Below are 27,987 nucleotides of genomic sequence, written 5' to 3'. Positions count from 1 at the left end.
TCTTTACTGTTCTGCTTCTATTTCCTTTAGGTGTGCTGTTAGACTTTGTATTTAGGATTTTTCTTGTTTCTTGAGATAGTCCTGGACTGCAATTATTTTCCTCTCATGACTGTCTTCGCTGCATCCCAAAGCGTTTGGATTGTTGTATTTTCATTTTCATTTGTTTCCATACATTTTTTAATTTCTTTTCTAATTGCCTGGTTGACCTATTCATTATTTAGTAGGGTGTTCTTTAACCTCCATGCTTTTGGAGGTTTTCCAGACTTTTTCCTGTGGTTGATTTCAAGCTTCACAGCATTGTGGTCTGAAAGTATGCAAGGTATGATTTCAATTCTTGTATACTTATGAAGGGCTGTTTTGTGACCCAGTATGTGATCTATCTTGGAGAATGTTCCATGTGCACTCGAGAAGAAAGTATATTCTGCTGCTTTGGGATACAGAGTTCTAAATATATCTGTGAAGTCCTCTGATCCAATGTATCATTCAGGGCCCTCGTTTCTTTATTGACCGTGTGTCTAGATGATCTATCCATTTCTGTAAGTGGAGTGTTAAAGTCCCTTGCAATTCCCACATTCTTATCAATAAGGTTGCTTATGTTTGTGAGTAATTGTTTTATTATTTTTTTTAATTTTTTTTTCAACGTTTATTTATTTTTGGGACAGAGAGAGACAGAGCATGAACGGGCAAGGGGCAGAGAGAGAGGGAGACACAGAATCGGAAACAGGCTCCAGGCTCTGAACCATCAGCCCAGAGCCCTACACGGGGCTTGATCTCACGGACCGCGAGATCATGACCTGGCTGAAGTCAGACGCTTAACCGACTGCACCACCCAGGTGCCCCTTGAGTAATTGTTTTATATATTTGGGGGCTCCCGTATTTGGCGCATAGACACTTATAGTTGTTAGCTCTTCCTGATGGATAGACCTTGTAATTATTATATAATGCCCTTCTTCCTCTCTTGTTACAGCCTTTAATTTAATGTCAGTTTGTCTGATATAAGTATGTCGACTCCAGCTTTCTTTTGACTTCCAGTAGCATGATAGATAGTTCGGCATCCCCTCACTTTCAATCTGAAGGTGTCCTCAAGTCTAAAAGGAGTCTCTTTTTGTAGACAGCAAATAGATGGGTCTTGTTTTTTTGGCCATTCTGATACCGTATGTCTTTTGGTTGGAACATTTAGTCCATTTACATACAGTGTTGTAGAATGATATGGGTTTAGAGTCATTGTGATGTCTGTACGTTTCATGCTTGTAGTGATGTCTCTGGTCCTTTGTGGTCCTTGCAACATTTCACTCACAGAATCCCCCTTAGGATCTCTTGTAGGGCTTGTTTAGTGGTGATGAATCCCTTCTTTTTTTTTTTTTTTGAGAAGACCTTTAACTCTCCTTCTATTCTGAATGGCAGACTTGCTGGATAAAGGATTCTCGGCTGCATATTTTTTCTGTTCATCACATTGAAGATTTCCTGCCATTCCTTTCTGACCTGCCAAGTTTCATTAGATAGATCCGTCACTAGTCTTATCAGTCTCCCTTTATATGTTAGAGGGTGCTTATCCCTAGCTGCTTTCAGAATTTTCTCTTTATCCTGGTAGTTTGCCAGTTTTGTTATGATATGTCACGCAGAAGATCAATTCAAGATACGTCTGAAGAGAGTTCTCTGTGCCTCTTGGATTTTAATGCCTGTTTCCTTCCCCAGATCATGGAATTTCTCAACTATGATTTGTTGAAGTACCCCTTCAGCACCTTTTTTTCTCTCTTCCTCTTCTGGAATCCGTATTATATGGATATTGTTGTGCTTGATTGCATCACTTAGTTCTCTAATTCCCCCTCATACTCCTGGATTTTTTTATCTCTCTTTTTCTCAGCTTCCTCTTTCCATAATTTTATCTTCTAGTTCACCTATTCTCTCTTCTGCCTCTTCAATTCAAGCTGCGGTCTCCTCCATTTTATTTTGCACCTTGTTTATAGCATTTTTTAGCTCCTCCTGACAGTTCCTTAGTCCTCTGATCTATGTAGCAATAGATTCTCTGCTCTCCTCTATACTTTTCAAGCTCAGTGATTAATTTTACGATTATTATTCTATATTCATGGTCCGTTATATTGCTTAAATCGTTTTTAATCAGTTTGTTAGCTGTCGCTACTTCCTGGAGTTTCTTTTGAGAATTCTTCCATTTCATCATTTTGGATAGTCCCTGGAGGGGCGTGGAACTGTGGGGCATGTCCACTGTGCTGTCTGGAATATCTTGTGTTGGTTGGCAGGGCTGCAATCAGACCTGATGCCTGTCCCCAGCCCACAGATAGGGCCACAGTCAGACTGGTGTGTACCTTTTCTTCCCCTCTCCCAGGGGCAGGTCACACTGGAGTGGTGTGGCCCCTGTCTGGGCTACTTGCACACTCCCAGGCTTCAGTGCTGCTTTGATGGGATCTGGCATATTAGCCGGGGTGGATCCGCAAGGTGTACAGGGGTAGGAGGGGCAGGCTTAGCTTCTTTTGCCCTGGGTGGTCCCCTGTGGGCGGGGCCCTGCAGCACCAGGAGGCAGGCAGAACAGTCAGAGGGATGGATCCACAGAAGCACAGCATTGGGTGTTTGCAAGGTGCAAGAAAGTTCGGTGACAGGGACTGGTTCCCTTTGGGATTTCAGCTGGGGGATGGGAGAGGGAGATGGCATTGGCCAGACCCTTTCTTCCCCACTGAGGTGAGCTCTGTCTTCCAGGGCTCAAATACTCTCCCTCCTGGTGTCCTCTTGCCCTCCTGCTCTCTGAGCTGAGCTGCTGACTTAACATTCCAGATGTTAAGTCTTGCTTGCTGTCAGAACTCACACATTCCGGCCTCTCCCCTTTTGCAAGTCAGACTGGGGCTCTGCCTTGCCAGGAGGGCTGCCCCTCCACTGCCCTGGCTCCTTCCCACCAGTCCGTGTAGCATGCACTGCCTCTCCGCCTTTCCTATGCTCTTCCGTGGGCCTCTTGTCTATGCTTTGCTCCAGAGAGTCCGTTCTGCTAATCTTCTGGCAGTTTTCTGGGTTATTTAGGCAGATGTGGGTGGAATCTAAGTGATCAGCAAGACGCGGTGAGCCCAGCGTCCTCATACACCGCCATCTTCTCCTATTCCATCTTGAAACCATAAAACTCTTAGAAAAAAACCATGGGCAACAAAGTTTTCAACAATGGCCATAAGAACATTTTTCTAAATGTTTCCTCAGGTAAGGGAACCAAAAGCAAGATTAAACCATTGGGAATGCCAAAATGAAAAGCTTTTGCACAGCAAAGAAAACCAGCAATGAGGCATAAAGGCAACCTACTGAGTGGGACAATATATTTGCAAGTGATACCTTTGAGAGGGAGTTAATATCCAACATATATAAAGAACTTAACACAATTCAACACACAAAAACCAAATAGTTCAATTAAAAAATGGGCAGAGGACTGGAATGGATATTTTTCTGGAGAAGACCTACACACGGCCAACAGACACATGAAAAGGTCAGCGTCACCAATCATCAGAGAGTGCAAATTAAAACACAATGAGATATCATTTACATCTCAGAATGGATAAAATCAAAATCACAAGAAATAACAAATGTTGGAGAGGATGTGGACACTTTGTGTGTCAGTGGAGGAAATGCAAATTGGTGCAGCTACTGTGAAAAACATTGTGGAGGTTCCTCAAAAATGTAAAAATAGAATTACCATATCATCCAGTAATTCTTCTACTTGGTATTTACCCAAAGAAAATGAAAAAAAATTACTCAACAAGATATATGCACCCAACGTTTTTTGTAGCATTATTTACAATAGTAGCCTAGGTATACAAAGAATCCAAGTGTCCAATCATTGATGAATGGTTAAAGAAGATGTAATATATGTACACACACACACATACACACACACACATTACTCAGGCAGAAAAAGAATGAAATCTTGCTATTTATATTAACATGTAAATTTTCTATTTCTTCCTGCTTCAGTTTTGTTAGGTTATATGCATCTAAGAAATTGATACATTTCTTCTAGGTAGCCCATGTGTTGGGAAAGTCTTTCATAATATTCTCTTATAATCCTTTGTATTTCTGTGGTATTGGTTGTTATTTCTTCATTGCTGATTTTGAGTCCTTTTTTTTTTTTTTGAGTCTGGCAAAAGGTCTACCTTTTTTGTTCATCTTTTCAAAGAGCCCCTTCCTGGTTTCATTAATTATTCTGCTTTGTTTTTAGTCTCTGTTTCATTTATTTCTACTCTAATCTTTATTATTTCCTTTCTTCTACTAGCTTTCTTCACTCTTCTTTTTCAAGCTCCATTCGTTGTAATATTAGGTTGTTTAGCTGAAATTTTTCTTAAGACAGACCTGCATTGCTTAAGATAGACTGTAATCACTCCTTTTCGAACAGGTTTTGCTTTATCCCCCAAATTTTGGACCATTCTATTTTCATTTTCATTTGTCTGCATGTATTTTTTATTCTGTTTGTCCGTTGACCCATTTGTTATTTGTTAGAATGTTATTTAGTTTCCATGTATTTGTGCCCTTTCCAGATTTTTTGTGATTACTTTCTATTTTCATATCGTTTTGGTCAGAAAAGATGCATAACATTATTTCAGTCTTTTTGAATTTATTGAGACTTCTTTGGTGACCTAACATGTGATATCTTTTAGAGACATTCCATGTGCACTTGAAAAGAATACGTATTCCACTGCTTTTGAATGGAATGTTCTGAATGTATCTGTTAGGCCCAATTGACCCAATGTGTCATTCAAGGCCACTGTTTCCTTGTTGATTTTCTGGCCAAATGATCTATCCATTGATATAAGCAGAGTGTTAAAGTCACCCACTATTATTGTATTCCTGTCAGTTTCTTCATTAATGTCCGTTAATAGTTGCTTTATGTATTTAGGTGGTAGCATGGTGGGTGCATAAATAGTTACAATTGTTATACCATCCTGTTGGACTGTTCCTTTTATCATTATGTAGTGTCCTTTATCTCTTATTATAGTCTTTGTTTTAAAGCCTATTTTGTCTGATAAAAGTATCGCTACCCTATCTTTCTTTTAGCTTCCATTTGTAGTATAAATGTTTCTCCATCTCTGTACATTCAAGTTTTCACTGAAAAATCAGCAGATAGCATTATGAGGTTTCCCTTATTTGTAACTGTTTTTTCTCTTGCTGCCTTTGAGATGTTTTGTTACTACTTTTTGCCATTTTAATATTATGTTTCTTGGTGTGAACCTCCTTAGGTTAATTTCACTGTGGGCTCTCTGTGATCCCTGAATCTGGATATGTTTACTTCCCCAGATTTGGAAAGTTTTTGGTTTTATTTCTTTCTTTGATTTTATTTCTTCAAATACATCCTCCTGGGATCCCTATAATGTGAACGTTATTACATGTGATGATATTACTGAATTCCCTTAACCTATTCTCATTTTTTATTATATTTTTTTCTCTGAGACTGAGGAAACAAGCAAGGATGAGGGTCCAGCAAGAAAGAAAGGCCAGAAGGACAGAGTCCTACTTTGTGGTTGGCCCACTGAAAGTCTTTGGCCCGTCTGAAGCTATTAAAAGAATTGAGATTGCATGATGCATCCATTTGAGCCTGTTTATTTCTGATGTGTCTTCTCATATTGGAACCTATACGCCATGTTGTAAGAAGCCTGTGCCATATGGAAAAGCCACACGGAGGTGTGCCTGTTGTCAACCTCAGCAGCACGCCCAGCCAGCCTTTGAAGGTGTCTTCTTGGCCATTCAGTGCAACTGGACCTTTAGTTGACCTCAGCCTCATCGGATATCTGTCCACACCTACATAAATCTCCCCAAATGAGAAACCGGCTGAGTTCGGTCAAGCCAAAGAACCAGGAGAAATAATAATAAATTGCTCAACACCACTAAAAAAAAAAAAAAAAAAAAAAAAAGCCCAGTTGCTTTCCTTTACCCAGTCTTCCAGGTCGCTGATCCACTCTTCTGCCTCCTCTGATCTTCTATTGATTCCCTTTAGTGTATTTTTTATTTCAATTACGGACTTTTACATCTCTGACAGGTTCTTTTTTATATTTTATCTTCTTGAAGGTCTCACTGATATCCTCCACTCTTTTCTCAAATCCAGTGAGTATCTTTATGACCATTACTTTGAATTCTTAATTAGACATATTGCTTACTTCTATTTCAGTTAGATCTTTTGTTGTGGTTTTGTCTTGTTCTTTCATTTGGGACATATTTCTCTGTCTCATTTTGTCTAACAATCTATTGGTTTTCATGTATTAGAAAAGTCAGCTGCATCTCCTGATCTCGAAAGTCATGGCCTTATGAAGAAGAGGTCCTGTAATGCCCTATAGCACAATGCTCTCTCTTTACCAGAACCAGGTACTTCAGGGGTATCTCCTATGTGGGTTGCATGTGCCCCACTCTTGTTAAGCCACATTTGCCTTCAGTTCTTTAGGCTGCAATGGCTCACTTTGCCTGTTGTGGTTTCAGCAGGTAGGGTTTTGCTACCTGTTAAGAAGCCAATCTGTGGATGCATCAGGCTTCTATTTGGGTAGTGTCACCAATTAGACCAGATGTCTGCCCTCAGCCCATCTGCTGGGGCTGGTTGCACTGACCTTAGGGGCAGTTTTCATTAGTGGTTGGGGCTAGCAGTCAAGCCAGATGGCTGTCCCCAGTCTGTCATCTGGAAATGCAGTCTCACTGACCTGCAGGACACTCTCCCTGCTTTGCCCCTGAGAGGCTTTCATTTGTGGGCAGGACCATCAGTCAGCACAGATGCCTGCACCCCGTCTATCTGCCAGGACTGCAGTCACACTGATTGGAAAGGCACTGTCTCTGTGCAGCTAGCTATAAATTTCAGCTGCTGGGGCTGTGGACTTGCTAGTGTGGATGGTTATCTTCCCCACTGCTCAGGGCAGGAGTCACTGTAAAATGGTGCCAGTCCCAGCCAGGGTTGCTTGCAGGGCGTGTTGGGGCAGGAGGTGCTTTGGAGACATGCCTACCAAATGGGGCTGTTCCCCAGGAGAACGCAGGGCAGGGTGCTTAGTACAAGCAGAATAAGTAGAAAGTGTTTGTGCTGGTTCTGCAAGTGTCCTGCTTTCTAGGCTACACAGGGGGAAAGAAATGGCACCTGACACCTCTTTTGTTCTCAGAAGAAGTCTCCTAAAGATCCTCAAGATCCTTGTCCCTCCAGCACTTGTTCTTACAAGATTTATTTACTAATGTAAATAAATTTACATTACATTACATTGATAAATAACGTAAGTTACATTACATTACATTAGTAAATAAATCTTTTTTATGAACACCCCACATGCTTTTCAAACTGTGTGACCACATTACTTCTTATGCTGGCTCTTTAAAGGCAGGTGTTCGGTTTCCTATCACCCTCCAGCTCTGCTAGAGCTAAACCTGCTAATTTTTAAAGGAAGAATTAAGCCTTGCTGATTGTAAAAACTCCAGAATTCAAGCCCCACTAGCTTTCAAAGTTTAATGTTATAGATAGCCATCTTCCCAGTGTGGGTCCCCTGTGCCTGGAGTGCCATGTGGAGCCTGATCCTCTCACTCCTCTGTGCTGGTGGTGTGCATCCCCTTTGTGGTTAGTCTCCCAGGGGATCTGGCTCCCAACCATGTCTCTGCCCTTCCTACTCTTTTCGATGTGGCCTCCTCTCTACAGTTAACTGTGTAAAGTCTGTTCTGTCAGTCTTTTGGTCATTTTCAGAGTTAGTTACACTAATGTGGCTGTTATCTTGGGTGTTTGTGGGACAAAGTTACCTCAGGATCCTTTTGCTCTACCATCTTCCTGAATCATTTCTTTAGTCTTTCTTACTCTAAGTTATATTCATAACTACTTTCTAATCTTCTCTGATAGCTACATTTTTTAAGAGTCCAGGCAAGTTGACTTATAAGTAGCCACAATTTGGCTTTGTCTGATTGTTTATTCATAGGTAGATCTATTTAATCATTTTGGTAAGAAGTCAACATGGGCAATGTGCACTTAGCACTGTGTCACAGTGAAGCAACTCCTGTCCTTACTAGCCTGACCACTTGGTTAAGGTGTTGCTGGCATTCTCTGTACTCATAGGACCAGTATTAGCTTGACATTCAAGGAAACTGTACTGTGCTCACATAGAATGTTAGGAAATGCTTGTAGTGACATTAGCAAACAAGTGTGCTAAAGGCCATTACTTCATATTATCTCAGTATTTGATTTTCTAAGTGCAACACATCAATAATTTTCAACAGAGGACTCATGTTCACGTGAAAGATATAATTTTCAAATCAGAAGTACATGCATATGTTTCGCCTTCAGAAAATTAATATTCAGAAACCGAATCTTAACAATGATTAAAATGTTTATCTCTGATGGTGAGTCAGGACACACACACTGAATGTTTTCCATATATTACAAAATAAGAAGATATTTTGTATTGTAAAGGGATTTTTTTAACTTTATAAAATAATTATTTGATTTACAACCAGATTTAACAAGTGATAAATATCTCCATGAATTGCATTGGGCAAAAATACTAAACTAGAGTGGGGTGGGGTGCAGTGGGGGGTGTCCTGGCCCTGGCTCTATCATTAACAAGTTGTGTATTTTTGGAAAAATCTGCTAACTACCTGGGCCCCAGTTTTATCATCTGCAAAATTCAATCAACAATTAATCCTGATTGAAAGCAAATAACTCAAAGAGAATGAGCAGATAATTCTGCCAAAAAGTAATGATGATTTAAAAACCTACAGTTGAAAAAAATTTTGGTCACAAGGTCATTAAACTGTTAGAACTAGTCTGGTGTAAATCCTTAGGAAAACTTAAAATTTGTTTAGAGGCCTTGAGCAGTCACAGATCACACACAATGAGTCATCAGCAGAGCCAAAAGATAGATTCTCAGTTCAACGTGGGCCAACAAAACCCTATTATCCAGACTTACAGTTACTAGGAGAGCACACATCAGCTTACCTGTATGCAAGAGCCAAAGCCCAGGCCCCAGCAGCACAGTAAAGACTGTCATGGATTTTTGCCTTCTGATCATCACCACAAGTTTTAGTGGGAAAGAGACCTGTGGTTGGACTTTGATATAGCAGCAACGTTGACTTCACTGGAATGGAAGATAAGAAAAAGAATGAACTGTACAGCCATCCATTTCCCTTGGGCTGAAGATCTCAATCTTCTTTCGTTTCCTCATCCTACTGCTGATAATTCTGTTGTTCCTAAACCTACCAATAGTATACAACTTTTTCGAATGCAGAAATTACTTCATGTAAGTCACTCCAGCACAAGTGGGAATCCACTCTGCAGGAAGGATATTTCTACTTTTGAGGATAGGACTCAGCTAATTAGCAATTAAAAAGCTTTTAGCATATCATACTTAATGTCAGTAAGTGTTGTAACATCAGATACAGAAAAAAAAGATCAATATCTTTTTATTATTGTTTTCAACAGAAGTTCAATAGGGAAACAAAACAAATGTACAACATAGAGTGGCATTAATGGCTAAATCCAAAGCCAGTTCCACTGCTAAATAAACCAGAATCCTGTTTTCCATGATGACTAATTTGTGCCTAGACTTCTGAGGAATATATTCATTTTACATATTATACTATACAGGCTAGAGATATGTTTATCATTTCAAAACCAAATCCCATTCTCATATGACATGAAAACAAGTAAATAATTATTTTGAGAACATTTTACTTAAAAAAAAAGTCTGGAATTAATGTTTTATTACCTTTTATAAGAATCCTAAAATATAAAAATACACACACTAAAACTATATTTCCTAAAAGTGATTTTATTCCTAAATATAAATGATTTTAACCAAAATGCATTAAATTACTCTAATCTAGATTGACGTATGTCAACTACTTTTAGGACAGTTTTTCAAAGGTCTAAAGCATTCTTCTCCTTCACAGAGATTAAACAATTAACTTTCTTCTTTTTCTCAGACAAACCTGACATTATCATTACCATTTCTTTTAGAATGTCAGGGTATTTATCATTTTTCCCAGAGGAAAGGATTGGTCCTTAAAGTCTCAAGTAAATAACTGACATTTCTTTAAAAAGGTATTTACATTTCTTCATCTAGTTATGGCTACAATGATAATAAAAGGGCCACATAAGAACATATTCTAGAATTTTGACTAAAATAAGATGAATTAAGGTTTTATATGAGGTTAACACAAACAGCAACAACAAAAAAAATCCTTATCTTAGGGAAATAAATAAATTAAATTTTATATTATTTGCCATACAAGGCCACATAAATGGCACAAGAAGCAAACTGGCAAAAATTAATACGCTTTTCTAACTTACAGTCTGATGAACCAAGAGGAGTCCCATGCATACATATCTCAAAATTGCTTACTCACATTAAAAAGCAAAATTTGCCAGGCTGTTCTTGGCAAAACAAAACAACAACAAATATAACAGGTACTTAATATTAGTAATAGTAACCTGAGATTATCTTTTGTATCCCAAAGAATTAGTAATAGATACAAAAGGTTTGGGACTACTTAGAAACCATGTATGGGTAAATGAGTAAGCAAGGAATACTTTTACAAAATCTTTATGTAGGTAGTAATGAAGAAACAGCCTCCAGTTCTCAAATCTAGTAATGTTTAAGAGAGTAAAAAGACACAGAGGACACTAATGACAGTTTTAAAATTACTCAAGGGACAGATATGATGTGCTGAAAATCTTTTATAGTCCCAGGGTCAAGATCCAATTGGAATATATAGCTGCCTAAGCAATGAAACTATCCCCACATCCAAATGAGAGATCATCACCATGCATGTAACATATGCAATATAAGGTAGAGTAAATACTAATCATAACTACCTAAGGACATGTTTTCCTCAAGTATTCCTTACCAATTCTGTAATAATGATCCAATTTATCCCACAGAGTTTCATTATCAGGTCTCGGAAGATTAATGCTTTTCAGAGGTTCATAAACTGAGCCTAAAAGAAAAATGAAAACCCACCAAATTCAGTCATTTTCACCAAGATAAACAAAACTTCTAAATAAATGAAAAAGCACTACTTAGCAATCTAATTTTCATTTTTATATGTGAACTCACACATTATATTACCGGTCAAATGTTTGGTAGGGGGAGAGAGAAGAAATTGCCCTTGAAACAAGTACGGAAGGGTTCCAAATGTTATGGGAACACCGCCAACCCCCCAACACCTGGCAGTTACTATAGCTAATTCATATATATACTGTTCCCAACAACCCGAATACCACTAATACTTATGTGATAGTCCCTAGGTCAATAATTTCAGTTCCCTTTGAGAAATGTCTACTTAAATGCCCTAAAATCCAAACCTTATTCTTCATGCTCATGATCAAGCAATTTTCTGCCAAATGATCATACCCCAAAAATCTCAAGAAAAAAGATAATACTGACATGCTCCAAAGTCATCCACTCCATGAATATTCAGAGAGTTTTCATACTAAAATTCTGAAGACTCTACTTACTCCTCATTAGATAAAACTCATGACATATTATCTGTACTAAAGCAGAAACCATTTCTACTTCTCATCCATGAAAACTACTCCAAGGTATTAACAGAGCATACTGCTCAGAAGCTGCAGAATACCCAATAATTATGATAATTTGCCACAAAATAGATACAGCAAATTGTTCACTTGACTGGTGCACATTCTCAACTGCTCACTGAAAGGAAGACCTCTGAACCTTCAGCCATCGGACTAAGTACTATCTCTCATTCTTTGTTAAAAGCACTCAAATTATAAACATCTCAAGGTCACAACGAATCCACGACTGGATTCAGGTAACGAACATCATATAATCCAACCACACAGCACAAGAGTGGCCCTAAAATTTACCTGGGGGTGGGGGATGTGTTGGCATGCATTAAGAATCTTTTTTTTTTTAAGAAAATTAAAATTGCAATGTCCAGTATGCTAGTATAAAGCCAAGGTATTTGGAATCCCTTTATGTTTAGGAAGATAATAAACAAGGAAGTAATGAAAGGATCTATATATTAAGGCAATAATCTCATTAACTTATGTTGGAAAGAACGATGATTTGTGCATAAAATCAGCAATATAAAATGACTTCCTCAGAGTGAAGAGATTTTCTAAAAAAGAATCTTCACAATGACACCAACCAGAATTGCCCCATAGGTAAGAATGGGAAGGCCTATAAACACAGACAAGAAAGCTTCGGGACTCCTGCACAAGAGGTCAGGGCTTGGCCATGCCCTCTGCCTCCCTGCATTCAATAGCTCTGGGTAGGTGTTAAGTATACAGGCAGCCTGGCAGCTGGGAAAAAAAAATAATATGGCTACTGCTTACACATGAGGTGCTAAGCTCTAGGAGTTTACACACTCTCAGTGAAGTTCATACAACAATTAATAAAATAAAATCAGGTACAAATCATCACAAGTTGTAAATTGGGGTACATACATAAAAAGATTAAAGAAGACACATTTGCTGGGTGGAAGGATTGCGGATGAATGATATTTCCATTTTTTTTTTTTTAGAGCTCTATTATTAGAAGAGCTAATATTTTGCTTTATATACTAGAAATAACATCACCAGAAGTTACATATACTTTCATTACATAGATAAACAATACATGTGCATGTGAATAAAAATTTAAATAGAATATGCAAAATTGAAATCCACCTTTGTATCTACCATAATACTTGTGAGTTTATTTTGAAAGATTGTTTTAATGACATTGTATCTTGGATTTTAGGGTAAAAAATACTTATTTTTAAAAGTGCTATTACATTTAAGGTGCCCCTCAAATCCTAAAAAAGACTAAAATGATTCTATCATCTAATGTTTGTCAATAAAATCACTGAAGGGAGCTTCTTAAAAACAACAAAAATAGGGGCGCCTGGGTGGCGCAGTCGGTTAAGCGTCCGACTTCAGCCAGGTCACGATCTCGCGGTCCGGGAGTTCGAGCCCCGCGTCAGGCTCTGGGCTGATGGCTCAGAGCCTGGAGCCTGTTTCCGATTCTGTGTCTCCCTCTCTCTCTGCCCCTCCCCCGTTCATGCTCTGTCTCTCTCTGTCCCAAAAATAAATAAACGTTGAAAAAAAAAAAAATTAAAAAAAAAAAAAAAAACAACAAAAATAAACAAAAGGAAAACCAGACTTTTCAGGAAAATAAATACCAATGCAGTAAGAGCTAAAAGAGAAGATGTTTAAAGTATAGCAGAAAAATATAAAAGTAAAATCACTAAGAATCAATATTTTCTTATACGTTCTTATATCTTCAAGAAAGCCCATGGTGACTTAAGAACAGCTTACCTAAATAAATGTTAACATTTTAATAATCACCATTGTATTGCTTCTGAAGTAAATGCATAAAATTAAACAAGGATGTTCCACACAATTTATGGCAAACAGTACCATAAATCTCAAGTCAAAGGAAAAGTAATCAATGGTAACATTTTAAACAAGAATTAGCCTGAAAAGGTTCAATGCAAATAAAAATGTGGAGAAAGCAATCAATAGAGCATGAATTCCCAAAGACAATGAGAAAGATGCAAAATAACAGAAAACACTATTAAATGTTTAGAGTTCAAAACGAAATGAAGCGTTTCAATGTAAATTTTTCCTTTTCATGTTTTTCCCATTTGTATTATGCCTATATTTAAACATCACAACATCATTATCATTTCTCCTATTTGTAAAATGAGTTTAAACATGTCAATCTGATTTTTTAGCTGTCAATTCTCTTGGTATTAGAAAAATACAATCTAGTCTCATTTCAGAGCACATTACTACCAAAGATATTCACTGACAAAGAACAATAATACAAGAGGCAGAGTAATATTCCAGTTTTATCATGTAAGAGGAAGGGTTATTTTATTTAACAGATTAAACAAGGAATTTCCTAAGAAATTTCCATGAGACAAAAACAATACCAAGAATGCGCATAACCTTAACAAAGCTACAAACTTTCTGAATTGGGCACTATAAAACACCAACAAGGTTTCTAAGTGTTATGGGGGAGGCTCTTAAGCAATCACAAGACAGAACTGGTAATTCAAGTAGCAAACACTAAAAGAATAAAAATGAGGACTCAAAAGGGAAGTCAAGGTGGAAAGCGGATAAGCAAACCAAAACAATTTCAATACTCTATTATTTGGACATACAATCTTTCATTATATGATTGAAAGCCCTTTAATACTGTACATACAAAAATGTTATTAATCAAGGCTTTGGTGAACCGTTAACTAACTTTATCATTTTTCCATGTATGGTGATAGATGAAGATAAATACCATTATTTGTTCTCAACTAATATATGCATTGTATGCATAAAACTCTGGACCATATATCCAGTAGGCCACCAGGACCCACAGATTAGTAGGAAAGGTAAGATAAAGTTTTGAAGAAGAGTAATATGAGTTAGAGTGTGAGTTCCTTAAAAAACAAAGGATAGGAAAATTCAGCGTCCCTGTGGGGCTGAGGGAACAGGAAACTTCTACCTTGCAATCTTTGAAAATAAAAGCAAATTCAAACAATGCACTGCCATCTGAAAATGAAGAAAACAACTAAACATGAAGTCATAAACATATATACAAACTTGCAGATATACTATCACAGCTCTAAAGCTGATGCAAGGTCTTATGAAATAAGATACTACATGCCAAGGGGTTTGTTTCTTTTAAGTGATACACATGAAAAGATATATAACTAACAGGGTAAATTTTGTTGAACACTGATCCAAGTATGATCTTTCACGAGAGAGAATTTTATTATAAACCTAAATCTTTAGAAAGCCTACAGGATTCTGATTTTCTCCCTCAATTAAAATAATTTCTTTTCAGATTAAAAAAATATCTAACATTCCTCACCCTAAAACAAGCATCATTAACATTTTGGTACATTCCTTTCAGGCATTTCTTTAAGCAATATATATAAACATACACAAAATTTACACATGGGCTCATAACATACATGCTCTTTTTATCATGGACGCTAACCCTTTGCTCCCTTACCTCACCTCTTGCCCTCTTCTGTCCTCATTCCCATGTAAACATACTTTTTCCATATTTATCTAAAAATATATATATATGCATCAATGAAGGAAGTCTTTTGTCGCTTGTTTTATAAAAATGGGGTCATGAAATAGACCCTTCCTTGCTTCCTGCTCCTCCCATTTGACAACACGCATGGAAATCAAAAAAGGCAATGATTGTTTCTTTGACTGCTATATATTCCAGGGTATTGACACAGTATAATTTACTCAGTTATTCCCCTATCAAGAAGTATATACTTTTCTATTTTTGCCATCATAAACAATCCTGCAAAACATCCTTATGTGTACACAGATACAGCCAGTAGTATGCTAGAACCAATTAATACTGGCTGAAAAGAGTTAACTGTTAAATTTTCAGGAATTTTGGGAGCTGGTTATGAAACACATAAATGAAAATTAAATTATAAAAGCTTAGAGATGAACAATTATTAAAAACAAAGGTAATAAGTATTCAAAATTCATCACTTCCTAGTTTTACATTTTACTATTATATATGCTCTTGAATTGACTGATACCTATAGATCTGTACCTTGGAAATACCATATAATAGCATGTTACAACACATGTCTTTCCAACTCCGCATTCAGCGAAGTCATGTAGATTTGAGTAGTTGTGACAAAAAACAAATGGTCTGCGAAGGCCTAAAATTTTTACCATCTAGCCCTTTATAAAAGAAGTTTACTCACCTCTAAATTCCTAGAAGTACTAAATTAAGCAATAAGTGTACTTTTTATAAAATAATGGCAAATTGTATTTTTTAAAGGCTAAAACAATTCACATGTCTACTAGATATAAGTGCTCCTTACTTTTAAAAGTTTTTCCAATCTGATAAAAACAAAGTAGTTATCTCACTTTTGTTTTTCATTTCTCATACAATTAGTGAGTTTGAAAAATCTTTACAGATTAGCCATTTGGATTTGCTCTTCTAGGAATTGCATACATCCTATTGCCATTTGCTATTGCTTTATTTGTGTTTTTGTCATCAATTTCTAAAAGCTATTTAATATTTTGCTATTTTGCTATTTCATTTCAAATATTTTCCCCTGAGTTTTCGTTAGTATACCAATACTACAATATAAAAAACTTTCAATAGTTAAATATATCTATCTTTCCTCACTTGGTTCTAGTTTTCCTTTCTGTTTAGAAAGGTTTTTGACAAAATGAGCAAAGGAGAAAAAAGAGAGAGAGAGAGAGAGAGAGAGAGAGAAAGGCAAACCAACAAACAGGCTCTTAACTATGGAGAACAAATTGGTGGTTACCAGAGGGAGAAGGGTGGGAGGATGGGTTAAACAGATAATGGGGATTAAGGAGTACACTTGTGATGAGTACCAGGTGTTCTATAGAAATGTTGAATATTATTGTACTAAACAATTGTATTGAACTATACTGTACACCTGAAATTAATATTACACTACATGTTAACAGAAATTTAAATAAGAACTTAAACTAATAAATTAAAAATGGTTTTGACAATCTCTAGGTTACATAGTTGCCTCAACGTTCTTCTAAGCTTTTCATAATAAATTCTCCCATTTAGGGAAATTTTGATCCACTGGGAATTTGTTTTCTTTTTTTTTAATTTTATTTTATTTTTTTTTTAATATATGAAATTTATTGACAAACTGGTTTCCATACAACACCCAGTGCTCATCCCAAAAGGTGCCCTCCTCAATACCCATCACCCACCCTCCCCTCCCTCCCACCCCCATCAACCCTCAGTTTGTTCTCAGTTTTTTTTTTTTGTTTTTTTTTTTTCTTTAATTTTTTTTTTTTTAACGTTTTTTTATTTATTTTTGGGACAGAGAGAGACAGAGCATGAACGGGGGAGGGGCAGAGAGAGAGGGAGACACAGAATCGGAAACAGGCTCCAGGCTCCGAGCCATCAGCCCAGAGCCTGACGCGGGGCTCGAACTCACGGACCGCGAGATCGTGACCTGGCTGAAGTCGGACGCTTAACCGACTGCGCCACCCAGGCGCCCCTGTTCTCAGTTTTTAACAGTCTCTTATGCTTTGGCTCTCTCCCACTCGAACCTCTATTTTTTTTTTTTTCCTTCCCCTCCCCCATGGGTTTCTGTTAAGTTTCTCAGGATCCACATAAGAGTGAAACCATATGGTAACTGTCTTTCTCTGTATGGCTTATTTCACTTAGCATCACACTCTCCAGTTCCATCCACGTTGCTACAAAAGGCCATATTTCATTTTTTCTCATTGCCATGTAGTACTCCATTGTGTATATAAACCACAGTTTCTTTATCCATTCATCAGTGGATGCACATTTAGGCTCTTTCCATAATTTGGCTATTGTTGAGAGTGCTGCTATGAACATTGGGGTACAAGTGCCCATATACATCAGTACTCCTGTATCCCTTGGGTAAATTCCTAGCAGTGCTATTGCTGGGTCATAGGGTAGGTCTATTTTTAATTTTCTGAGGAACCTCCACACTGCTTTCCAGAGCGGCTGCACCAGTTTGCATTTCCACCAACAGTGCAAGAGGGTTCCCGTTTCTCCACATCCTCTCCAGCATCTATAGTCTCCTGATTTGTTCATTTTGGCCATGCTGACTGGCGTGAGGTGATACCTGAGTGTGGTTTTGATTTGTATTTCCCTGATAAGGAGCGACGCTGAACATCTTTTCATGTGCCTGTTGGCCATCCGGATGTCTTCTTTACAGAAGTGTCTGTTCATGTCTTCTGCCCATTTCTTCACTGGGTTATTTGTTTTTCGGGTGTGGAGTTTGGTGAGCTCTTTATAGATTTTAGATACTAGCCCTTTGTCCGATATGTCATTTGCAAATATCTTTTCCCATTCCGTTGGTTGCCTTTTAGTTTTGTTGGTTGTTTCCTTTGCTGTGCAGAAGCTTTTTATCTTCATAAGGTCCCAGTAATTCACTTTTGCTTTTAATTCCCTTGCCTTTGGGGATGTGTCGAGTAAGAGATTGCTACAGCTGAGGTCAGAGAGGTCTTTTCCTGCTTTCTCCTCTAAGGTTTTGATGGTTTCCTGTCTCACATTTAGGTCCTTTATCCATTTTGAGTTTATTTTTGTGAATGGTGTGAGAAAGTCGTCTAGTTTCACTCTTCTGCATGTTGCTGTCCAGTTCTCCCAGCACCATTTGTTAAAGAGGCTGTCTTTTTTCCATTGGATGTTCTTTCCTGCTTTGTCAAAGATTAGTTGACCATACGTTTGTGGGTCTAGTTCTGGGGTTTCTATTCTATTCCTTTGGTCTGTGTGTCTGTTTTTGTGCCAGGGAATTTGTTTTCTAAAGGGCTTTTAAAGTAAATATTTTAAAAGGCCCAGAATTTTAAAAGGATCAAATTGGTCCAATTTTTTTTTTTTTTTTTTTTTTTTTTTTGGTTACAGAATACTGAATAGAAAGGTCCATTCATCCCAAATTATAAGCAGAGACCATCTCAAGTTATGGGATTCAAACAGACCATTTCTTCTTGAAATAATATAACTTAATTTTCAAAAGCTGTATAAAAACTCTAGTGTCTGATAATGTAGCATATGGCCTACTTATATTTTCTCACAGTTACAATTTTATGCAAGATTTCAAACCTAACATGAACAAACAATATTTGCAAATAGCTTAAACAAGTCAGCTTTTTGTGTAATTGCATTCATGTCTCTAAAAATATCACTGCCTCAGGGAACATATACTGATTTTTGTAAGTATTTTACGTAGCATTCGGTACTGAATATTGACACAAAGTTAAAACATAAAGTAAACAGCATACTTTCATTTTTCTTTGGGTCTTGGATTCTAGCAGAAAAATACACAAATTTGTGAGTAGAATCCTAGCCCAAGGAAAGAATCAATCAGTATCTTCTTTCTGGATTTTATTATTGATTGATTGTCTACTTTGGAAATAGAGCAAGCTGAAATGCACCTGTTCAATTGATTCCAACTTTAGAATCTGCTCCTGCCTTAGCTAATTTACCATAAGCAACTAATTTTATAGATAGAGGACATGTTAAGAGTTGTGATTTTTCAGTTAGTAACAAGTATCTGAAAGCCTAAGGAGTAGTTTTTGAAGCCTGTGAAGTAGAGGCTAATAAACTAATAAGAAAGTATGTACAAAGAAGCAGTAAAAAACCAAAATCCCTGAGGTTCTGACTTCCAAGGCTGGTGAGTTTGAGCCCTGCATTGGGCTCTGTGCTCGCAGCACAGAGCCTGCTTGGGATTGTCTCTTTTCTTTCTTTCTCTCAAAAATAAATAAACTTTTAAAATAGTAATATTTGGGGGGACCGGCAGAAGATGGCGGCATAGGAGGACTCTGGGATCACCGCGCGTCCTGCTGATCACTTAGATTCCACCTACACCTGCCTAAATAACCCAGAAAACCACCAGAAGACTAGCAGAATGGAATCTCTGGAGACAAGCACAGACAAGAGGCCCACGGAAGAGGGTAGGAAGGGCGGAGAGGCAGTGCACCCTACACGGACTGGCGGGAGGGAGCCGGGGTGGAGGGGCAGCCCAGCGGCCAAGCAGAGGCCCCGAGTCTGGCTTGTAAAAGCGGAGAGGCTGGACAGAGTGTGTTCCGACAGCAAGAGTGACTTAGCATCTGGGAGGTATTAGTTAACAGCTCTGCTCCGAAAGCGGAAAGGCTGGAGGACAAATGGAGGGAGAGTTGCTGAGCCGCAGGACGACAGAGCTCAGTTTGGCAGGGAACAAAGGCACTGCTAGCGCTGTCTCCCTCGCCCATCCCCCAGCCAAAATCCCAAAGGGAACCAGTTCCTCCCAGGGAACTTGCTTGCTCTGGGCAAACACCCAACGCTGTACTTCTGCAGAGCCACCCCTCCGGCAGTGGGTCTGACTCCCTCCCGCTGCCACAGGGCCCCTCCTGAAGTGGATCACCTAAGGAGAAGTGAGCTAAGCCTGCCCCTCCTGCCCCCGTGCACCTTGCCTACCCACCCCAGCTAATACGCCAGATCCCCAGCACCACAAGCCTGGCAGTGTGCAAGTAGCCCAGACGGGCCACGTCACCCCACAGTGAATCCCGCGGCTAGGAGAGGGGAAGAGAAGGCACACACCAGTCTGACTGTGGCCCCAGCGGTGGGCTGGGGGCAGACATCAGGTCTGACTACGGGCTGCCCACCAACTCCAGTTATACACCACAGCACAGGGGAAGTGCCCTGCAGGTCCGCACCACTCCAGGGACTATCCAAAATGACCAAATGGAAGAATTCACCTCAAAAGAATCTCTAGGAAATAACAACAGCTAATGAACTGATCAAAAAGGATTTAAATAATATAACAGAAAGTGAATTTAGAGTAATAGTCATAAATTAATCGCTGGGCTTGAAAACAGTATAGAGGACAGCAGAGAATCTGTTGCTACAGAGATCAAAGGACTAAGGAACAGTCAGGAGGAGCTGAAACACACTTTAAACGAGATGCAAAATAAAATGGAAACGACCACGGCTCGGATTGAAGAGGCAGAGGAGAGAATAGGTGAACTAGAAGATCAAATTATGGAAAAAGAGGAAGCTGAGAAAAAGAGAGATAAAAAAAATCGAGGAATATGAGGGGAAAATTAGAGAACTAAGTGATACACTGAAAAGAAATAATATACACATAATTGGTATCCCAGAGGAGGAAGAGAGAAGGAAAGGTGCTGAAGGTGTACTTGAAGAAATAATAGCTGAGAACTTCCTGATCTGGGGAAGGAAAAAGGCATTGAAATCCAAGAGGCACAGAGAACTCCCTTCAGATAGAACTTAATCGATCTTCTGCACGACATGTCATAGTGAAACTGGCAAAATACAAGGATAAAGAGAAAATTCTGAAAGCAGAAAGGGATAAACGTTCCCTAACATATAAAGGGAGACCTATAAGACTCGTGACTGATCTCTCTTTTGAAACTTGGCAGGCCAGAAAGGATTGGCAGGAGATCTTCAATGTGTTGAACAGAAAAATATGCAGCCGAGAATCCTTTATCCAGCAATTCTGTCATTTAGAATAGAAGGACAGATAAAGGTCTTCCCAAACAAACAAAAACTGAAGGAATTCGTCACCACTAAATCAGCCCTACAAGAGATCTTAAGGGGGATCCTGGGAGACAACGTACCAGAGACATTGCTACACGCATAAAACATACAGACATCACAATAACTCTAAACCCATTATCTTTCTATAATAACACTGAATGTAAATGGATTAAATGCGCCAACCAAAAGACATAGGGTATCAGAATGGATAAAAAAACAAGACCCATCTATTTGCTGTCTACAAGAGACTCATTTTAGACCTGAGGACACCTTTAGATTGAGAGTGAGGGGATGGAGAACTATTTATCATTCTACTGAGAGCCAAAAGAAAGCTGGAGTAGACATACTTATATCAAACAAACTACACTTTAAATTAAAGGCTGTAACAAGAGATGAAGAAGATCATTATATAATAATTACAGGGTCTATCCATCAGGAAGAGCTAACAATTATAAATGTCTATGCGCCGAAGACGGGAGCCCCCAAATATATAAAACAATTACTATAAACATAAGCAACCTTATTGATAACAATGTGGTAATTGCAGGAGACTTTAACACTCCACTTACAGAAATGGATAGATCATCTAGACACACGGTCAATAAAGAAACAAGGGCCCTTAGGGGCGCCTGGGTGGCACAGTCGGTTAAAGTGTCCAAATTCAGCCAGGTCACGATCTCGCGGTCCGTGAGTTCGAGCCCCGCATCGGGCTCTAGGCTGATGGCTCAGAGCCTAGAGCCTGTTTCCAATTCTGTGTCTCCCTCTCTCTCTGCCCCTCCCCCGTTCATGCTCTGTCTCTCTCTGTCCCAAAAATAAACAAACGTTGAAAAAAAAAAAAAGAAAAAAAAAAAAAAGAAACAAGGGCCCTGAATGATACATTGGATCAGATGGACTTCACAAATATATTTAGAACTCTGCATCCCAAAGCAACAGAATATACTTACTTCTCGAGTGCACATGGAACATTCTCCAAGATAGATCATATACTGGGTCACAAAACAGCCCTTCATAAGTATACAAGAATTGAAATCATACCATGCATACTTTTCAGACCACAATGCTATGAAGCTTGAAATCAACCACAGGAAAAAGTTTGGAAAACCTCCAAAAGCATGGTCATTAAAGAATACCCTACTAAAGAATGAATGGGTCAACCAGGCAATTAGAGAAGAAATTGAAAAATGTATGGAAACAAATGAAAATGAAAATACAACAATCCAAATGCTTTGGGATGTAGCGAAGGCATTCCTGAGAGGAAAATACATTGCAATCCAGGCCTATCTCAAGAAACAAGAAAAATCCCAAATACAAAATCTAACAGCACACCTAAAGGAACTAGAAGCAGAACAGCAAAGGCAGCCTAAACCCAGCAGAAGAAGAGAAATAATAAAGATCAGAGCAGAAATAAACAATATAGGATCTAAAAAAACTGTAGAGCAGATCAACGAAACCAAGAGTTGATTTTTTGAAAAAATAAACAAAATTGACAAATCTCTAGCCAGGTTTCTCAAAAAGGAAACGGATATGACCCAAATAGATAAAATCATGAATGGAAATGGAATTATTACAACCAATCCCTCAGAGATACAAGCAATTATCAGGGAATACTATGAAAAATTATATGCCAACAAATTGGACAACCTGGAAGAAATGGACAAATTCCTAAACACCCACACGCTTCCAAAACTCAATCAGGAGGAAATAGAAAGCTTGAACAGACCCACAACCAGCGAAGAAATTGAATCGGTTATCAAAAATCTCCCAACAAATAAGAGTCCAGGACCAGATGGCTTCCCAGGGGAGTTCTACCAGACGTTTAAAGCAGAGATAATACCTATCCTTCTCAAGCTATTCCAAAAAATAGAAAGGGGAGGAAAACTTCCAGACTCATTCTATGAAGCCAGTATTACTTTGATTCCTAAACCAGACAGAGACCCAGTAAAAAAAGAGAACTACAGGCCAATATCCCTGATGAATAAGGATGCAAAAATTCTCAATAAGATACTAGCAAATCGAATTCAACAGCATATAAAAAGAATTATTCACCATGATCAAGTGGGATTCATTCCTGGGATGCAGGGCTGGTTCAACATTAGCATATCAATCAACGTGATACATCACATTAATAAAAGAAAAGATAAGAACCATATGATCCTGTCCATCAATTCAGAAAAGCCCTTTGACAAAATTCAGCACCCTTTCTTAATAAAAACCCTTGAGAAAGTCGGGATAGAAGGAACATACTTACACATCATAAAAGCCATTTATGAAAAGCCCACAGCTAACATCATCCTCAATGGGGAAAAACTGAGAGCTTTTTCCCTGAGATCAGGAACACGACAGGGATGCCCACTCTCACCACTGTTGTTTAAGATAGTTTTGGAAGTTCTAGCATCAGCAATCAGACAACAAAAGGAAATCAAAGGCATCAAAATTGGCAAAGATGAAGTCAAGCTTTCGCTTTTTGCAGATGACAAGATACTATACATGGAAAATCCAATAGACTCCACCAAAAGTCTGCTAGAACTGATACATGAATTTACCAAAGTTGCAGGATACAAAATCAATGTACAGAAATCAGTTGCATTTTTATACACTAACAATGAAGCAACAGAAAGACAAATAAAGAAACTGATCCCATTCACAATTGCATCAAGAAGCATAAAACACCTAGGAATAAACCTAACCAAAGATGTAAAAGATCTGTATGCTGAAAACTATAGAAAGCTTATGAAGGTAATTGAAGAAGATATAAAGAAATGGAAAGACATTCCCTGCTCATGGATTGGAAGAATAAATATTGTCAAAATGTCAATACTACCCAAAGCTATCTACACATTCAATGCAATCCCAATCAAAATTGCACCAGCATTCTTCTCGAAACTAGAACAAGCAATCCTAAAATTCATATGGAACCACAAAAGGCCCCGAATAGCCAAAGTAATTTTGAAGAAGAACAAAGCAGGAGGCATCACAATCCCAGACTTTAGCCTCTACTACAAAGCTGTCATCATCAAGACAGCATGGTATTGGCACAAAAACAGACACATAGACCAATGGAATAGAATAGAAACCCCAGAACTAGACCCACAAACGTATGGCCAACTCATCTTTGACAAAGCAGGAAAGAACATCCAATGGAAAAAAGACAGTCTCTTTAACAAATGGTGCTGGGAGAACTGGACAGCAACATGCAGAAGGTTGAAACTAGACCACTTTCTCACACCATTCACAAAAATAAACTCAAAATGGATAAAGGACCTGAAGGTGAGACAGGAAACCATCAAAACCGTAGAGGAGAAAGCAGGAAAAGACCTCTCTGACCTCAGCTGTAGCAATCTCTTACTCGACACATCCCCAAAGGCAAGGGAATTAAAAGCAAAAATGAATTACTGGGACCTTATGAAGATAAAAAGCTTCTGCACAGCAAAGGAAACAACCAACAAAACTAAAAGGCAACCAACGGAATGGGAAAAGAATTTGCAAATGACATATCAGACAAAGGGCTAGTATCCAAAATCTATAAAGAGCTCACCAAACTCCACACCCGAAAAACAAATAACCCAGTGAAGAAATGGGCAGAAAACATGAATGGACACTTCTGTAAAGAAGACATCCGGATGGCCAACAGGCACATGAAAAGATGCTCAACGTCGCTCCTCAGCAGGGAAATACAAATCAAAACCACACTCAGGTATCACCTCACGCCAGTCAGAGTGGCCAAAATGAACAAATCAGGAGACTATAGATGCTGGAGAGGATGTGGAGAAACGGGAACCCTCTTGCACTGTTGGTGGGAATGCAAATTGGTGCAGCCCCTCTGGAAAACAGTGTGGAGGTTCCTCAGAAAATTAAAAATAGACCTACCCTATGACCCAGCAGTAGCACTGCTAGGAATTTACCCAAGGGATACAGGAGTACTGATGTATATGGGCACTTGTACCCCAATGTTCATAGCAGCACTCTCAACAATAGCCAAATTATGGAAAGAGCCTAAATGTGCATCCACTGATGAATGGATAAAGAAATTGTGGTTTATATACACAATGGAATACTACATGGCAATGAGAAAGAATGAAATATGGCCCTTTGTAGCAACGTGGATGGAACTGGAGAGTGTGATGCTAAGTGAAATAAGCCATACAGAGAAAGACAGATACCATATGTTTTCACTCTCACGTGGATTTGAGAAACTTAACAGAAACCCATGGGGGAGGGGAAGAAAAAAAAAAAGAGGTTAGAGTGGGAGAGAACCAAAGCATAAGAGACTCTTAAAAACAGAACAAACTCAGGGTTGATGGGGGATGGGAGGGAGGGGAGGGGAGGTGATGGGTATTGAGGAGGGCACCTTTTGGGATGAGCACTGGGTGTTGTATGGAAAGCAATTTGACAATAAATTTCATATATTGAAAAAAAAAAACTGAGAACAAACTGAGGGTTGATGGGGGTGGGAGGGAGGCGAGGGTGGGTGATGGGTATTGAGGAGGGCACCTTTTGGAATAAGCACTAGGTGTTGTATGGAAACCAATTTGACAATAAATTTCATATATTGAATAAATAAGTAAATAAATAAATACTTTTATACAATGATGTAGCGCAAAAAAATAAATAAAATAAAATAGTAAAAAAAAAAAACGAAAATCCCTGAGTTAACATGTTACACAAATTAAGAACTAAGCAGAATCTGAAGACCCTGCATTTTTATACGGTCAAATAGTTCCATAGTTTCCATAAGATTTATATATTCTTTGTACTCAGATATGCATAAGTATATGCAAACCATTGTGTTTTATCAGTGAATTACTGATAAAAATCTGTGGTTTATCAGTAAATTACTAAAACATTAATTTTTGAGCTCCTAAGATAGCAAGAGTTCTCAGAGTACAATAATCTATACATTTATCCTATATAAATCTATATGAGATACAATATATTTTCAAGAAACTTTGAAATTTAAGTTACATCATTAACTTCAGATGATGATTTCTTCATCTTTAAATTATTTTACTCCTCCAATGATAAAAACTAGAAGTATACTATATACTACTACAGAAGGGACAAGTTACTCCAATACATTCTCAACTCTAAATCCCTGATAATAGTACTAAGAGGTACTCAATATTTATTAAATTGAACTAGGTGAATCACATGATCAGAAAGAGGCCTTCTTGAATTCCCACAGAGTTAATTGTTCCATCTTCTACATTCTTATAACACATTGAAAATACTTTAATCATAGCTCTTCCTTTTCACAATACATTTTACTTACACTATTTGATTAATGTGTTATACTATACTGGAAGCAGATCAATGACAGAGACCACTAAGGTTTGGTAGGAAGGAAGGAAAAGGAGAAGCTGACAAAAATGTGTTTCAGGAAATTTTTGATGACTACTTTTACAACTTTATTCTCACAAGCTACCCTATCTCCTGTTACTGCCCCATCCACATCCTCTCATTTAATGATTATGTCCCACTTCTTCAGACTTCCATAATTAGACAAATTGGAAAACTTGTCTTACTAACTTTAGAATGAATACTGCTAACTTTTACAGTTAAAAGATTTAAATATACTATACGTGGCTACACATTTCAAGCACCTTCAATATGACCAATATCTCCTTGAAAACAAAGAAACAAAACTTCAACCATGATTTTCTTTACTGTTAAGTTCCATCATGTGCAGAAATTTAAAATATTAAGGAATAAACGTACCCCATGGATGGGAATGAATAAATTATGACACTTCAATGAAGTACCTTGAAACAGTTAAAGGAATGAGGTAGAATCTATTGACATATCATGAAACACTAAACAAATAGTGGGAAAAAGTAACATCACAGGATAAGATTTACAGTATGATACTACATGTTGGAAAACTAACCAAAAATAACTATACATGTGTGATGTTTACAAATGTAAATACACATAAAGATAACTAAGAACTTTAAAATGCCTAAAAAGGATACACACCGAACTGTTAAAAATGTTACTACTGGGTAGGGGACAGTGATTTTTACTCTGTATTTCTGATTGTCTAAATATTACATAAGATGGTATTCATTTACTACCTGCATAATTTTTTAAAATGAGAAATGAATGGGGTGCCTGGGTAGCTCAGTCGGTTAAGTGTCTGACTTCAGCTCAGGTCATGATCTCATGGTTTGTGAGTTCAAGCCCCGCGTTGGGCTCTGTGCTGACAGCTCAGAGCTTGGAGACTGCTTTGGATTCTGTGTCTCCCTCTCTCTCTGCCCCTCCCCCTGCTCACACTCTCTCTTTTCTCCCTCAAAGATAAATAAACATTAAAAAAATTTTAAATGAGAAATTTTGAACGCTTACTACTCTGCATTATACAAGATACTTTATATACATTGTCCTATTTCATCATCTGACAAAGCTCCGAGGTTGGCATGAAATTGAGTCACAAAGAAATCATTAATTGGCAGTGTGAATCTGAACACAGGGCTCTCTGAAGACAAACTGTATGTGTACTCTTCTCCCTATACAATGAAACCTCAAAATTATGAGCTTGCTCCAAAATAATATGTACATATACATACATATATATTTTTACTTAACCCCAATTTACGATCACAGTTCATTTGAACCCTCAACTTTTTATGTCTGTATGTTTCTCATGGTGAGTTAGATAAGAAACATTTTAAATATAAAATATGAAATGGCAAATATGAAATAACACAACTTTATAAAACGAAATAAAATTTGCCTGTTCAACTTATCCAAATAAGATGCGAAAAGGCCATTCTACTATTCCCATTTTATTTTTAATAAAAAGGTATTAAGTTCTTCCAGTGACCTTTATAAAAGGAGCACAACCTATAAAATCTATTTAAGGATATTAAATCCAGTTGATGTTTCATGTGTTGACCTTATGAATACCAATCACTCAATTAGCCATTTCATTTTCCTTTCTTATTTATAGTCTAGAAGAATATCTTGCCATAATGTACCATGAACTTGTATAATTTCTGTGAGGTTATAGCTA

At 37.9% G+C, this 27,987-nt stretch overlaps 1 protein-coding gene across 8 annotated transcripts in view; it reads right to left on the bottom strand.

The window, feature by feature from the left end:
• Positions 1–27,987, bottom strand: part of PHKB (phosphorylase kinase regulatory subunit beta) — a 276,065-nt gene that overhangs the window by 217,787 nt on the left and 30,291 nt on the right. For all 8 annotated transcript variants that reach the window (XM_043600811.1, XM_043600810.1, XM_043600812.1 and 5 more), the window contains 2 exons: positions 10,837–10,926; positions 8,927–9,065 (listed from right to left, as the gene is read on the bottom strand). In XM_043600811.1, the coding sequence (XP_043456746.1) occupies positions 8,927–9,065; positions 10,837–10,926 (229 nt within the window). The remainder of the gene's footprint in view (positions 1–8,926; positions 9,066–10,836; positions 10,927–27,987) is intronic.

Source organism: Prionailurus bengalensis, chromosome E2, assembly GCF_016509475.1.
Source record: "Prionailurus bengalensis isolate Pbe53 chromosome E2, Fcat_Pben_1.1_paternal_pri, whole genome shotgun sequence".
Classification (NCBI taxonomy): domain Eukaryota; kingdom Metazoa; phylum Chordata; class Mammalia; order Carnivora; family Felidae; genus Prionailurus; species Prionailurus bengalensis.
The sequence above is the reverse complement of the archived record's forward strand: the minus strand, read 5'-3'. Positions and strand labels throughout refer to the sequence as shown.